At 41.6% G+C, this 15,950-nt stretch overlaps 1 protein-coding gene across 1 annotated transcript; it reads right to left on the minus strand.

Annotated features, from left to right (window-relative positions):
- Positions 1-10,660: 10,660 nt before the first annotated feature.
- On the minus strand, positions 10,661-15,080 carry GATAD1 (GATA zinc finger domain containing 1). Its single transcript, XM_051802197.1, has 5 exons — positions 14,787-15,080; positions 14,530-14,655; positions 14,147-14,206; positions 12,466-12,649; positions 10,661-11,729 (listed from the first exon to the last, which is right to left on the minus strand). The coding sequence occupies exons 1-5, from the start codon at positions 14,982-14,984 to the stop codon at positions 11,539-11,541; spliced, it is 759 nt and encodes a 252-aa protein (XP_051658157.1). The 5' UTR covers positions 14,985-15,080; the 3' UTR covers positions 10,661-11,538.
- Positions 15,081-15,950: the final 870 nt, after the last annotated feature.

A 15,950-nucleotide genomic window follows, 5' to 3' on the forward strand; every position in this document is an offset into this window, starting at 1 on the left:
CACGTGAAATTGGGAGATTAGACTACAATCGATGTCAGTGGACAGGTAAGGATTTGCTTCTCTCTCACAAGCATCATTTGAGAATAACCCATGTACAGCTGCCACTTGAGAACCTGGGCTTAACGTTCAACTGCTTTAGTTTTCCCGTTTCTGAAATAGCCCAAGTGGTAACAATCTGCCATAGGCACACTGAAATGAAACTCTGTTGCCTAAGGTTTAGTGGCTGTTCCAGTGATGCAGCAAAGAGATATAGGATAACGTACTTTCAGATGCTCAGGTAGGGGTTGGTAAAGAAATACTAAATCAGTTTGCTGGTGTTCACATCACAAGTGCGAGTCAGACTAAGAAATGAAGTGGGAAAAATCAGTCCTCTATATCCTCTAGCAGCTGGCAGGGCTTTTGTAAGGCTCCCAAGTACCCAAGTATTCGGCCTTCCTGTGATGTCCTACAGCAGCAGTGTCATGTCAGCTGCTATTAGATAACCAGATCTTGCACCTCTCAACTGCTGTCACACACCAGCCTCCAAAAGTCTTTAATAGCTTGAATTAGTTTTAAATGTTTTTGTGAAAACTGGTATTTCAGGGGAAAAGTCACTCTGCAAATCCTGGGTGCAAAAAGATGATCCTTTTCTTCATTGTTTGCACAAAACAATAGATGTAGGGAGTGGCAGCAGAGTTGAATAACTTCTTGCAGCAATTTTTTCAGAAATATTAAATTAGGTACTGAGAAAGGGAAAATATTTCATCAGTGAATTGAGATCCTGCAGTAATGATTATTATCTGGTTTAGACACAGCTGTAGCACAGTACGTATCTTGTGAGTGAATAAGTGGATGCTGACACTAGATTTTGGTACATCAGAAATTATAAGAAGTCATAAGCTGTTGGGCAATTTCCCTTATTTCTAGAGATCAGCAACTTTGTAGAATAAAAAGCAAAGAATAAACCTCAAAATATTTGGAACCACCCATAAAATGCTGTCAATGCCATATTATTCCACCACAAGCACTGTGAGGATTAAAGCTATTTACATGGTTTTGTGCCATTTTTCTGTTTGGAAGATAATTGAGTCCTCCAAAAGAACTTGTTACAGATTCAGTGCTAATCTCCATTTCCTTAATGATTGCCAAGTTTCAGGAAACAGTCATAAAATTATTTCTTAATAATACATACTTAATACAATGCTTGTATATTGCTGAAGTGCTGCTGAAATAATGCAATAACTAGAGCATCATGACCTTTTTTAGATGCTAAAAAGCTACAACAGGAGCTTTTTGGTGCATTACTGTTTTAGTGTTCCCCCAGAATTAACTCATCCCATTTTCTAATGCCCATTTTTCCAGGAGTTAAAAACCTGATAATTTTCTCAATGTCTAAAAGACCAAAATGTCCTTCATTAAGGACAGGTTTAAAATATAATGTAGAAAAAAACCCACTTGAAGTCAGAGTATCGAAGCTTCCTTCTTCTATGGATCCTGGGGAGAAAAAGGTCACGGCTTCCCTCACATCAGCACCTGCCTCCCCACTGACCCCAGCCCTCCTTCTTTCCATGTCTAGGTGAGCGGATCCCATCGTCCTTCCCCACCAGCTGTCCTAGTGCCACAGGTCCTGCTAACGGAGCCACGTCTAAAGCAGAATTCCTGCACTGGAAAGCAGGAGGTCTGCTGGGATGGCATGAGGCACGCGGGGATTGTTGTCCTCTGTCGGTGAGGGATGCGGGGCCCTGCACCTGGAGCACCAGGGAGGGTCGGTCTGTCCTAGGGGGCGGTGGTTGGGAGCCGCCCCAGTGCCGTGGGCAGCCTCCCCAGAGTGTTCCTCCTTCCTCAAGCAGCTGGCGTGGGTGGCAGGCAGAGGGAGGAATGCTTATCAGAAATGTTCATTTAATTTTCTAATGTTTTTAGGTGAATGTCTTATTCCAGCTCCATACTATGGTGATGTAAATTCCAAAATGTGACTATATGTCGGAACACAGCTTGTTCACGTGCCCTTGTCCAGTGAGGTGAAGCTTGAGCCATTCACATACATGAGCAAACGTTTCACAGGGAACAATCCAAAAAACCCAAAAGTGCAAACTGAGGCCAAATGAAGAGATGGGACCCGTGAAGAGCTTTTTGAGACAGCCCATCTCTTTCTGAGACTGCAGCATGGCAGTAGGCTGCTGCCATCAGATGTGCAGGATTGCGTCCATTCTGTGCACACTGACAGGCTGGATTATAATTTGTCAGCTCTGTCACTCCTACTATGAGTAAATTTGCAAATGTTTTCCTTTAAGCATTGCAAGATGTTTCTGTCATGTTACTTGTGTAACATTGGTTTCCCCTTGGAAAGCTGTCTTTTTATCTTGCTGATTTTTTTCTTCTGTAGGTGACTGATGAAGAAAGTCACCCTTTTCAGTTAACAGTTGAAAAATTAGAAGCTGCATTACAGAGAGCTAAAAAGCAGGTATCAATAACACTGATCTCAGATTTTCACGCTTTCCTCCTTGTTTTGTAAGCAGCATATGCTCTCAGCATTGAAGCACATGTATGGTTTCATCTCTGCAGATTTTCAGTCTTGTGACTCAAGTGGGTCCAACTCTGGCAACAAGACCTGATTTTATAATCTGGGCACTGTAACAAAATGCAGAGAAACTCCCTGACTGTATTTTATGAAGAACAGATCTTAATTTTTTTTTGAGATCGAGTTTCTTTCTCTGTAGATTGTAATGGAATTCAAAGTGTTGTAAAAAGATATTGTTCTGACCCTCAGAAGAGAAACAATGCTACTGTAACAACCTACTCAGATAATTAAAGAAATATGTCCAATGTGATTTTGAAGAGGGTTCTTCTTAGTTCTAGCTAACAAGAAATTGCCAACAAACAAAAAATTACAAATGTAACTTTTCCATAGTTTAGTGAATCTAATTAGTTCAAAACACTTAGCATGATTAGTGATTCAATTCTGACTGGGGCTGCATAAATGAGGACAGTATTGCTTGTCATATAAATTTTTTTTTCTAACATTCCTTTCTGTATTTTAAACTGCTTTTCTTCCCTGTGGAAATGCCTAGTTTTGTAAATGTCCACAAAATAGTGCTCACCAGGGTAAATTGTTTCCTGATTTTTTTGCCTTAATACTCATAATTCACTCACTTGATGGAAAATTATAAATGCACACACACTGAAGTGTTTGTGCTCTTCCTTGAAAAGATCCAACAGTGGCAAGACAGGCAAAACAATACGACAGCACAGTAAAACATTTTACCAAAGATGTGGTGATGATGGTAATGATGTTTCAAAACATGAAGCCAGAGGGACTTCTTGTGTCCTGTTCCAGGATAGAAAACGAAGTTTAACAGTAGACGAAGCATATTGTTACAAGGCAGGTCGTTTAGAAAGCTCAGTTTCAAGGAAGGTGACATACAAAAAGTGGGTGTTTTGGATACACACAAATGTGTGCCTAACATTTTTTTTTTGATATATTGAAGCTGTCCTAGTTATCTAATTGCTTGATCAGCATGGTGCTATGTTTAGACACCATCTGTCTGTGTCTTTGGCAGCCCATGGGAACCTGAGCATTCAGACCCTCCCACTATATCCTAGCAGAGGGAGGCAGCCCACATCCCTGCCTCATCACTGTGGCTGTCAGGATGGATCACAGACCAGATTTACTCTTTAGAGCTCTGCATGTGTTTGTCAGCCTTCTGGAGCTGAAAATGTTCTCATGAATTATATTATAGGCAGCTTCTTTGGGTACGTGTAATATCATAAATAGCTGGAGGAACTAGGCTAGAAAAGCAATAGTGAAACTGCCATCCCAGAGCAGTTGAACCTATGAACAATCAATAAAAGCCTCAGTCAACATCTTCTGCTTAGGACACATCAGAGGTCACATACACTAAATATGCTCTCAGGTAATTTCTTCTTGTAGCTGGAATCAAAGGCAATACACTGAAAGTTCACTGCTTGTTAAGGTCTTGCTCACAGTACCCACTGACATTCAGAGACATTGCACTTCCCTTGTGGAAGGGAAAGTTAAGTATCAGGGCTTCCTCATCACTGAACTTTATTTTCTAGAGTTCTTTGGGAGTTGGTCTTTGCAAATAATCTGATTTGGAGAAGTCTTGGGTGGAGTGAGAATTTGCAGTGGGTGAGGTTTTCTTAACATTAAAAATAGAGAAACAAAACATAATTATTTAATTTCATCCCAAGCATGAAGTAATAATGCAACACCCCATGTTGAAACATTTAGTCTTGAAAGCTTGTGCTATCGTTGTGCATATATTATGGACTGTATATTTTAATCAGAATACTGAGAGTACTGAATCAGGGAATACTCCAATTTTGCTACACTTTTGTGTCTGGCAAAATATTTTTTATACTCATGAGCTCTCTCTAAACATACACAACTCTCAAGTAATATATATATCTTTTTGTATATCATGCTAAGCGAGTACTTTCTGAGGAAGCATTTAGATTTTTGCCCTCAGCTCCCTTTCAGATTATTTCTGTGTGCCTGTATTGACTGGATAGCATTTTCATACATTAACTATAAAACCCCCTTGGAGATCTGTAATGTATGCTCAATTGACAGCATTGTATGGGGACTTTTTTGCTTTGTTTTTGATATTTGTTGGAGAGTTTTTTTAAATATTTGCAGAATTAATTCTTTGTTTGCTCAATTATTTAGATTTGGTGAGAGAAAACTAGAACTGCAAAATTAACAGACTGCTGCTATAGAAGCACAGTAGGATTGTCTCGCTGTGGATCCCTATACTTTTGGTAAATGCTTTTGTCCAGTATTTATATACTCCAATAAGATCCCCCCCTGAGTCATTTCTGTTCCATGCTGAACAGTCCCAGCTCTCACCCTCTCCTTGTATTTCAGATGTTCTGGTCCCTCAATTGTTGTTGAGAACCCTTCACTGGACTTGTTCCAGTGTGTCCATGTCTTTCTTGTTCTGCAGAGCACAGAACCTGTGTCCCAGCACTGTGGATGTGTCACACTAGTGCTGTGTAGAGAGATCAGTGGTGTTTAAAATCCTCACCTGATCTTGATAGGGAGTGAACAGTGAAACAGCAAAAACCCCTCATGAGTAAGCTTTTCGGGCCTGTAAAAACAAGGGTTGGTAATAAAATACTACAGAAGACCTTCACAAAACTTGCTGACTGCACTTGGCAGATGAAATTTCCTATTAGATAAAAGCAAAGAAAAAATATTATAGGGTCTAATGCTCATTACTCTTCAGTGATAATCCCCCATGAAATATGAGCCTGTTGTTAAAAAGAATGTGCATGTTAGAAATTATAAGAAAAGAAATAGAAAATACTTCAGGAAGTATTCTGTTTTTTTCAAAAAAAATCCTTGCTGTTCCTGCATGTGTGCTGTTGAAGGTTATGTACTGTTCATGTCCCTTTGCATCAAAAAGGATACAGCAGAACTGGAAAAGTGCTTCAGTCTGCTGAGGAGCCCTAAACATGCACCTCTGAAATGTGTTTCAGGCAGTAATACGGTGATTCCCACAGTCTTAATACCCTTCCAGAGGCATCAGAAGCTGGGATTTGGCCATTGCTGGAGGTGGACTTCTACACAGAGTTTAGGTTTGCCCCAAAATATCTGTTCTTATGTTAACTTGAAACTTCTGCCTCCGTTCCCTTCCCAGTCGGTCTGACCAAGGAGCAGATGGTTGATGCAGACAGATCAAGAGAGGGATCTTTGCTCTACATGAGAATGGCAACGGTGTATCACACATGCCACTCCTTTATGGAGGTAATGTGATTTTTTTTTCTTTTGTCTTGTTAAAAGATCTGTGAAATAGAGTTCCCCCAGATCTTGCACTGAGTTTTACACTAATAAGAGACATATAAGACTTTCTTCTGCCTTGAAGTACTGCAGTAAGTTGGTCAAAAATATCGTTGGTAACTGAAAGCTGAGGTGAATGTTTTAGTTTCTTTTCTGATGGTCTCAACTTATTCAGGGTGAGCTGTTAGTCCTGCCAAACAGGTTAAGCTTGATTAGAAACCCTACTGAAGCTGCATATTGCAATGCGTTCCTGTCATTGTCCCACAGTATTTGTTTCTAGGTATAGCCTTATATGGATATGTTAAGTTTCAACATATCATTTCCACTTACCAAAAGAGCAATTAAGCCCTAGTCAGGCTCTGCAAACCTATCAGGCATGAAGCGGTTGCTTTTGGTTTTGTTTTGGCCAACAATAAAATGCCAAATTTACTTCCTTTTCCTCCACAGTTTGCAGTCAACTTCTCATGAAAAGGGACAAATCTGTTATCTTGCCTAGCAGCAGTCTGTTACAAAGCACTTTAGAAACAGAGATCTAAAGAAGCAGGAAGAGTGAAACAGAAGTTATCAGGATCAGCACCATGGAGAACTATTGATTCTCCTGACACAAAAGGCTTTGCTTTCTCACACTCTGTATGACCATCCCACTCTTGGTTGTATGAGAAGATGAACACAGGTAAGATTTTCAGTAAGATTTACTACCTTTTATTTGCTTATAACCTTTGATGATGTTCTGTTGAATGTGCATTTAATTTTTAAACACTTATGCCATGACTACTTTGTGCAGCCAGACTTTATAGCTGGTTTATGCACCCAGCACTGAACCAATAGGTGCACAGAGATCATGGAGATCTCACAGAGATCTCACAGGCTTTGTTTTTTGAGCAGCATTGATGAAGCTTTCCCTTGGTCATTCATTATGCTGCTACAGTTGATTCTCACCTTGAAGTTCATGGTAAGTAGCTCTTTTGTGACATTTTGGAAGGTGAGAAACACGTGATAAAAACAACCCGGTCCAAAACAAGCATCAGTGAAACAGAAGATGGGTTAGCAAGATCTCGGGGAAACAGGCATCCCACCAGAAAAGCGAACAGGGAAGATCTCCTGGAATTCTACCTCCGTATGCAGGATGAGCAAGATGACATCTTCACTCTGCCATGTCCTAACTCCTTGAGGAGAGGTAACTAGAAAATTCCCTACACAGATTCCCACAATTTGGGAAATAGATACTCCTGAGAAGGGCACACTGATTAAAAGAACAGATTATCTTTGCTTTGGTTCTTAATGGTCTACTGAAATCTAGGCTTGGGAAAGAAGGGGTTCCCAAATTCTGCTTACATAATTCAGATTCACTGCCACAAGCAGCCTTACCATGTGATTTTATCTAAATGTGACCTAATCAGAATGAAAGGGTATATCAATTGTGTAGGATACTACAAACATTGAAAAGGATTATCAGAGTTTGACCTTCTGAAGACAAAAATAAACATTCCTACTGAAATTCCCTAGAGAAAGATTTATGTTAAGAAAAAAAAAAATAGCTTGTGTGTGTGTTTTGAACCTGCATCAGCTGACAGGGCTGGTTTACAGCAAGGTACATTACACCAAAAAAGGCATAGGGGATGGTCTTCAGGAAGGAAGTGGACACAAGGACCCTGAACACAGATTGTGTTCCTGCTGTCCTCCAAAGAATGCAGCTTTACCCCTAAAGAAAACTTGAACTGCTTCATGAAAAAAGAGGAACACTCCTGCTTTGTTCTCCCTAAATGAAGGAGTTCAGAAGATTTTGCAGGAGCCCAAATTGTCATATGTAAGCAAACAGATGCCTGAGTTTACTGTTCTGGGTCAGCTACAGGGGCAATGCCCAGCACAGGATAATCTTGGTATTTTCAGGTACAACCAACCTGTCTGTCTACAACTAGAATTCAGTTCTACTTCTGTTTTGTTAAACAGACATCAAAGTACTTCAGTGTTTCATAAAGATGCATGAACCACCTGGAGATGTCATCCATGAAGAAGTTCTTATTGAGACTGAAGTTACTGAAATAGAGAAGAAAAAAAATCTCACCGAAGCTGTAAACCAAATGCAAGAATAACAAATCACCAGCTAGAAGGGCTGAAAAAAAAAAAAAAAGAAAGCAATTTTCCAAAAGATGAGTGTGACTGTGTGGGTGAGACAGTTGCCAAATACAAAATTCTGTTGTCAATGATCACAAGACTGTGGTGGGGGGCACACAAAAATAACTATTAACAACTATTAACTACTGTAAAAGTATTTCTGCTTGAACATAATGCTCATTTATAATTTTGGAGAGATGTACTCTGTTAGCTAAGAGATGTACCAATTCTATCTGTGTGAAAATAGAATAAAATTATGATTTTTCTGATCTTTGTAATTCAGTAAGTGTAAAGAGCAGTTGAAACTACAATACTATATTAATATTTTTGTTCTCAGTTCTGTAAGACCATTTAAGGTGTTTATTTATCATAATATACAATATATTGCCAATCACAATAAATTGTGCTCTTTGCTTCTTGTATAATATTCATAAGGCTGCAATGCCTCAAAGCAAGGCTATTGGATTGGATTGGATACCTATGGCTAAGTCCAAACCGTGGGGGTCAGTTCCTGGGTTTTGTGTGTATCCAAACTTTGCCAGGGTGACTGAGATGATTGTTGTGTGGGACAGTACGACAGCAAGAGGGGAATCCTTGCCTCATTTCAAAAGGAGCCCAAGGAGCCACATGCTTATTTATCCATTGCCTTTGCATCACTTTGTCCTAGAAGACAGTTGCTCCCAACAAAGCCATTGCCCAAATGCAAACTGCTCTCCACTAGGTATTGTTTTGGTAAAGTTCAGGTGAAAGGGTGGGTCACTCCTCCCACAAGTTTCCTGCAGGCAGAAGGAGCTGCAGTGTTAGGCCTCAGGGCACAGGCCACATGTATTATGCATTACTCAGTATATTATACAAGCTCCGTGGATTTCAGCTCTTAGCTACATGTTCCATCTTTAGAACTAAAATGCCTTAATGAAAACAACTGCTGGCTGGTCACAAAGCTCTGAAGCTTAACACAAGGCCATAAATTCAGCAGTAGTGTATCCACTTACAGTCCAGTGATGCGAGTCTGAAACCTACCTACATTTTGGCACAGGGGATGCCAAACAAGGAAAGGGAGAGAAATGGGTGACCTGCTCAGCTTCTTCAGTTGCAGGGCATCGAAGCACAATCCCCTGGGATCCTGATATCCCTTCTGCTGTTGAGTCCATTTTGCAGGTCTTCCTTTTGTTCTTCATTTTTTTAACATAGGAAATTTTCAGAGAGAGACACTGCTCTCAGAGGTCTCATTCTTCAGCTATGTCCATCCCTAAGATGCTGTCTGGAGGGTCAGTCATTTCTCCATGTAACTGGGTGATGTTCTGAACACAAGAAAAACAGGACAATGCAACCATTCAAATACCTATAAATAAAGTTATAATGCTTTAATAACAGTCACTGTTTGCAGATCCACTCTCTTTAAAGATCTTATCACCATAATTTTTGCCTATTTGTATTATTTTTTTTACATTTCCCTGTATAATAAAAAACTAAAATAAAAATGCTCTGTGTTTACTAAGGGAAGTTGTTCCATAGTTCTCCGAAAAAAAAAATTGTCTTTTTAGACTGTAGTTGGAACTATAATACTTGGAATCATCAGCAGCACTAAATTAAGGAAAGGTGTATTCTGATTAAAAATTAATTGTTCCTTTTACATTACAATTTATTGATAAATAAGGCAAAGGGTAAGCAAGTACTTTTCATGTGGTGTAGCTCGAAAAAGCAAAACTTCAAGGTGGTGTTAGGTCAGATGTTGGACTCGATGATCTCAGAGGTCTCTTCCAACCTAGTCGATTCTGTGAATGAAAGCATTGTTTTCTTCCCCTATCCCTATGAGGATCTGACAAGGAAAGCACCTGAGCTTCACTGGACTCAATGATCTTAAAGGTTTTTTCAACCTAAATAAATCAGGTAAGATATGATTCCAATCTAACTAAGACAGTCCACAGAAAAGCAAAGGTCCATGGATTATGCCGAGGCAGCACAGCGACTTTACAGTGATCCCAAGTGAAAACCCTGTGGACTGCAGAGAAAGGAAGGAAAACGCTTGAGTGGAGGAAATCATTCTAGTTACTATACATATCTTTTAAGAGTTGTTATTTTTATCTTCTTATAGTTGTTAATTTAATAAAGATAAATCAGAAAAAAATCTAGAGGAAGTGAAAGGAGAGAACAGAGAGGAAGGTCAGGAGTAAGGTCACCTTGGGATTAATTTCTGCAACACACTGAACATGGGCGCACATCTCATCTTTGTAAGAAACTGAAGATTAAGATTTAACTCTCTATTAGCAATATACTGCTAAATTCTGAACATTTTGAACTATTGACAGTAAACTAGCACCTATTCCCTTAAGGTTGACTGTTCTTCCTGGTATTTGAAGAGGGCATAACAGAGGCTACAGGCTGAAACAATATCTGCTTCCTGCTCTCATGAGTCCCACTGTACTAAAAGTTAAAACATAAGCCCAGTGCAACTTTTACAGGCTTTCATACAATATACTGAAATTGTTTGGGGCTCCTGGGTGCTACGGTCACATATGTTCATAAAAAGAAAACAAAAAGCTGAAGAGATCTGTACATTTAAATCTAAGGCCACTTACAGCTATTATCCTTCACAGGCAGCAGGAACCAGTAAGCCCTGGGAATTTAGGCCATACAAGCACATCTAATAGTGTTTGGAGCTGACTGGTTTAAAAAAGGTTTAGGGCAGAAAACTTGGGCATTAGTATGTGTAATTTCTCCTGTTCTGCTATTTACATATTTTCATTTATATACTGAGACTGTCAATACATAAAATTAGTTTTTATTTCCCTTAATAAATGTGTTTTTTTCATTTTAATTGCTTGAGGATTTTTTTAGTCATCATTAATTGGAAAGACTGAAAAAACATTTTAAGATCAATTTTAAGAGACCAAGCTAACGTGCATACAAATATTAACCATCTGAAACTCAAATCATACCTCAGTGTTGGCTTCCTCCAGAAATGCAGATACATTCCTGCCATGAGGATGCCAGGATGGCAAAGCCAAATAACATTAATTTTTAAATTTGCATCCAACTTTCCAAGAAATTTATGTAAAGTTCAGCAGAAAGCTACATACATTACATTTCAGATTCAGATTCACCTTAAAAGATGACTGTTAAATACAAGTCCCTCCTTGCGGATGAGAGTTTTCAGTCTGAAGAAATCCAGGTAGATCACTCCTTTCCACGTAACAGAAAATCATTAACTGCATCACTGACCATGTTTAGTGTTTATCTGAAGCTAGTCTTAAATTATTTAACAAGTAAATAACTACAGTCACAGTTAACTAAATTAAACAAGTATAAAAAGTGCTGGATGATTATGTCTTTTAACTCCTTTTCTGGAAAATAATTTAGAAAGTAAGAAAACTGAAGGCAACTTTCAGAAGTCAAAAGATGACATGAAACTTGTGGGTTTGTCCCAAAATGAGCAATAATGTCTGAAGAGCAGAGCACTGAAATGATGCATAAACTGGAATGGAAACTTCCTCTTTAAAGATATGATATATTTAAAATAAATAAATCCTGTAATCCATAAAGTAAAATGGCATATTTTATAATTTTTTAAAAATTCTTGTATGAGGCTCACAGGCCTGAGAATACACACAAAATAACCTGTCCGAAGTATTCCTTAAAAAAAATTATAAATTATTGGTAACAGTTTCTTTAATGGAGATTGCAGGAGTAGGTCCCACATGAGTCCATATATAGCCCTTCTCTGGCCTTGTAGGAACAGTGGGGAAGGGAGATGATCGAGATTTGAAATATTCTGAAGGCGCGTGACAAACAAATTCTAAATATTCCATTTTCCTTGGGAGATCTTCTTCTGGTCCTACGAAAAAAATAAATCATCAAAGACAAAATTTAAAGGCATAAAGTTGGAGTATGCAGGACTCAAAAATATGCAATAACAACATTTAGAGAATTTGCCTTTGCAATCAATGACTTTCCTGGCCAAGGGGCCTAAAATACTAGGCAAGGAACATCTACCTTTATTTTTGCTGGGTTGGTCTTTTTTTTCCCCTTCATCTGAAGCATTCAGTTATTTATGTGAAGTACTGTAGTTATTTTCAATGTATGTTATTTTGAATGCTATTTGTGGCCTGCCTGTCAAAAGGATTTTTCTGAATTATTAATAGTTTTCTTATTGTTAGCAAAACACTCTCTATGCCAGTGCTTGCACACAGTGTATTTTACATACTCGGGATAAAGATCAGGTAATTCAGATAACTTTAAAAAAAACAACTTGGACTGGTATATCAGAATCAAAGTTACTACAGTCTAAGCCTATCTATGGAATAATAATTTGATCTTTAAAGTCCCAAAAGTGTAACTGCCCCCATGAGCACACTCAGATAATCACACTCACTGCAGTAGTGCTAATGATATTATTCACACAAGATAAATGCTATTACAGTAAATGCTTACAGGATTAGGGTCTTAAATGTGGAACTTAAATGAGTGTGGCACAAATTAAATGAGAAGCTATAAAGTTCATTTAAAAAATACAATTCTGCATTAGTCTAGGCACATACAATACTTGTGTAAAGTGAAGGCTTAGAAATTACCTATGATATAGGATGCTGGGTCAAAACAGTCTTTGGGGCTGGCTTGTGTAGGAATGAGCCAGGTTAGTGCAGCACTCTTTTCACAGTATTGGTCCTGAATAAACCCACGGATCTGAGCATAATACGTTTTTCCATCCTGCTCATCAACCACTGAGACAACATCTCCAATTTGATAGTATACACCCTAGAAGACAAACAAATTACACTGAAATCAAACAACCTGATTTTGTCAGCTTCACTCTGTGATTCTGATTCATATTTTAGGTATCGATACCTAAAAGTTCATCTCAAATCACTCCAGTCTTGAAAGGCAGCTTTAATTCAGCCACATGCAAAAGAAGGGTGGCCTAAGAAAGACAGCTGTTTCACCTAACCACTCATCAGCACTGCTTGTGCAGTCCCCCAGTATCCAGGAGTTTGAGGCTACAACTCCTGACCGCAGAGCAGAGATGGTCTCATTCAGTCAAAAGCAGAAGAGTGCAACACCACCTTCTAGGAAAAGCAACTGTAGTGGTTTCCTTGTGTGTGCAGGGGAAGCAGCTTTCTGTGTATGAAGAAGTTCACTCATTTGAGTGCAAAAGAGTTCCAAAACACAGATCCATCTCCTGCCATTTCCCATGGTGCTCTCTAACACGTGAGGCTGCACATCAGAGGCGACTCACTCCGAGCTGCAGCGGCGTCGCAGAGCCCAGTGCAGCCCCTGCACTGTCAAGATCAGTTAGTCAAGAATCATCCAGGAGGGTTGTTTTGTATTTTTAAAACAGATAAAAAGAACACAACCCCCCCCTAAAAATCCCCTTCACAACAACACAGTAAAATACCGAACCAGCAATATTTTGCATATGGAGGTTAAGTTGAAGTTTTGTTATAATTCTTAGGAATTTCTGCTAAAAACACAAAAGTCAGTAATTCTTTTCTGAACCAGTCAACAGCAAACATTCATCTGGGATGTCAGGTGTGAAGCATCAGGTCCCTAGAGAGTATATAGAATCTCAGTCCACCACTGGCTGTGCAGTCTTCCACTGACTATCCTGAAATTTTCTCTGGGGGGAAAAACAATTCAAATTGTTTGCTTGTACTGCTGGGAAACAAGCGAATTTCAGAACCTCGAAACCCTAACATCTTGGCATGCTGGTGAAGCTGCCCTCAAGCATGAATGATGTGAGAAGTCCCCCTTCTGCTTTCATTGCAGAAGTCCACAGATCTTGTTCCCAGGGTGTTTGAGACTGCTTCCATCAGCTTGGAAACAGGAACCAGTTTAGATGTTGGGGCACTGCAGCTCATCCCCTCTATGGGCAATATCCTCTGTGCCTAAGGTAGGAAACATTACACAAATCTACACAGTCAGCTCTAGTCAAGTTTTGCTTGACCTCTGCAATGTGAAAATCAAAAAGTTTAAAAATGTTGATTGCAAAAATTACTAAGGAAACCAGATGCATCTTTTTCTTGAAAGAAAAAACAACAAATGGGACAACGGTAACTATGTAAACTACTTGGGTAAACTACCTTGCAAGACTTAAAAGCAATAACTAAGGCAAAACAAAATCCTACACAACTGCTAGGCAAGGAAGAACAGTTTCTGTGAATATATCCCTAGTGCTTTCACTATCTGTGATAATTCTTGAAATTCGAAATAGAAACAGCATGATCTTTTTTGCCAACAGATTTGCATTAACCATACCTTATAAAAGATTGACTCTGCTGTAATTATAGTGGATACGGACTCAGGAGCCTTGATGGGCTAAGAAAAGAACATAGAAACAGAAAATCAAGAGCGTTAAAACCAAGCAACCATAAAATACCAGGATTTTTTTTTCTTTTTAGACAACATACTGATGTATTATTCTCTAAGAAAAATATAAACACAAGAATTTTTACTTTAAAACTGAAAACAACAGCGTTTTCAGTTTTCATCCCCAGGACTTTAGGTGGAGAAGCGAGCACAGAACTCTCGTGACCGGTTTGTATTTACAGCCCCTCCTGCGGGCTCCGGGTCCGCCCCAGCCCGGCACAGGCTCCCGACCCTCTCCCGTCCCCGCCCCGCCCCGCCACACACCGACTTACGTTCTTCAGCTTGAAGATGTGCCTCCTGCCCTTTCCCTTCGTGGAAACCTTCTTCTCCGCGGCGGGCGCCGACTTGTACTTGGTGTTCCTGAGCCGCGCGGAGCGGCGGTGGATCTCCTGCTTGCTCTGCGGGGAACGGCGGGATGAACACGCGGGGGAACACCGAAACACCCCTGCCCCGCCCAGCCCCGGCAGCTCCATCACCCTCAGCCTGCTCACCCTCACCCCGTCACCCTCACCCTCGTCACCCTTCCCACCTGCTTCCCGCCGCCGCCGCCGCCGCCCCCGTTGCTGTGCTGGGCGGCGGCCGAGGTGGTGGCGAAGGCGGCGGGCGCGGGCGGCGCCGAGCGCGCCGTGCAGTTGTTGCACAGGATCTCGCCCTGCCCGCCCTTCTTCCACATGGAGGAGGACGTGCTGCGGCACACGCTGCAGGTGGGCTTCAGCCCCAGCGGCATCGTGCGCCCGGCGCGGGGCCCGCGGGCCCGGCTGTGAGCGGCGGGAGCGCGGCGGCCTCACGGGCCCCGGCGCCGGCCCCTTCCCGCCGGCGGCGGATGTGGCGGCGGCGAGGCCGGAGCGGCGGGGCCGGCCCTGCCCTCTGCTGGCGGCGGCGGCGCTCGGCCCCCGCCGGGAAAGGAGCCCCCGCCGGGAAAGGAGCCCTGGCCCCCGCCGGGAAAGGAGCCCTGGCCCCCGCCGGGAAAGGAGCCCTGGCCCCCGCAAGGAAAGGAGCCCTGGCCCCCGCCGGGAAAGGAGCCCTGGCCCCCGCAAGGAAAGGAGCCCTGGCCCCCGCAAGGAAAGGAGCCCTGGCCCCCGCAGGGAACATCTCACCCGTCGGCAGAAGCCGCGGCAGAGAGAACGGTGCCTCTCAGGGACAGAGGCGGGCAGGGGGAGACCCGATGGGAGCGGCTGGGGCTGTTCTGCCTGGAGAAGGGAAGAAGGTCTCTGCTGCGCGGAGACCTTACAGCAACCTCCTGAAGGCGCTCTACAGGGTAGAACCTACAAACCTAAAGAGGAGAAATTTAGGTTAGATATTAGTAAGAAATTTTTTGCTGTGAGAGTGGCGAGACACTGGAAGAAGTTGCCCAGGAAAGCTGTGTGTGCCGCAACCCTGGCAGTGTTCAGAGCCAAGTCGGACAAGGCCTTGAGCAACCTGGTCTAGTGGGAATGTCCCTGCCCATGGCAGGGTGTCTGGGGCTAGGTGATCTTTAAGCTCCCTTAACATTCTGTGATTCTGTGAAGCAGAGCACAGAAGCTGCCTCTGGTACCTGTGCCATTCCCATCTGCAGGCGGACACCAGGCACTGTCATCCAAGGATTCACAGCAGTCATCCTTCTTGCTCAACACAAAGTCAGAGGACAGGAGACAGGCTCCAACAGTTGTCCTGATTCAGGAGAACAGTACCCTCAACATACATGAAGTTTTGG

This window comes from Manacus candei, unplaced genomic scaffold (assembly GCF_025592945.1).
Source record: "Manacus candei isolate 608988 ecotype Guabito, Panama unplaced genomic scaffold, ASM2559294v1 h1tg000056l, whole genome shotgun sequence".
NCBI classification, from domain to species: domain Eukaryota; kingdom Metazoa; phylum Chordata; class Aves; order Passeriformes; family Pipridae; genus Manacus; species Manacus candei.

Bases quoted from the DNA above. Each gene is read 5' to 3' on its own strand.
- GATAD1 (XM_051802197.1), bottom strand. From the start codon at position 14,984: ATGCCGCTGGGGCTGAAGCCCACCTGCAGCGTGTGCCGCAGCACGTCC. The intron at 14,207-14,529 runs GTAAGTCGGTGT...TTCTTTTCTTAG, and splicing joins ACATCTTCAAGCTGAAGAAC to CCCATCAAGGCTCCTGAGTC. The intron at 11,730-12,465 runs GTAATTTCTAAG...TTTTTTTCGTAG, and splicing joins CCCAGCATCCTATATCATAG to GACCAGAAGAAGATCTCCCA.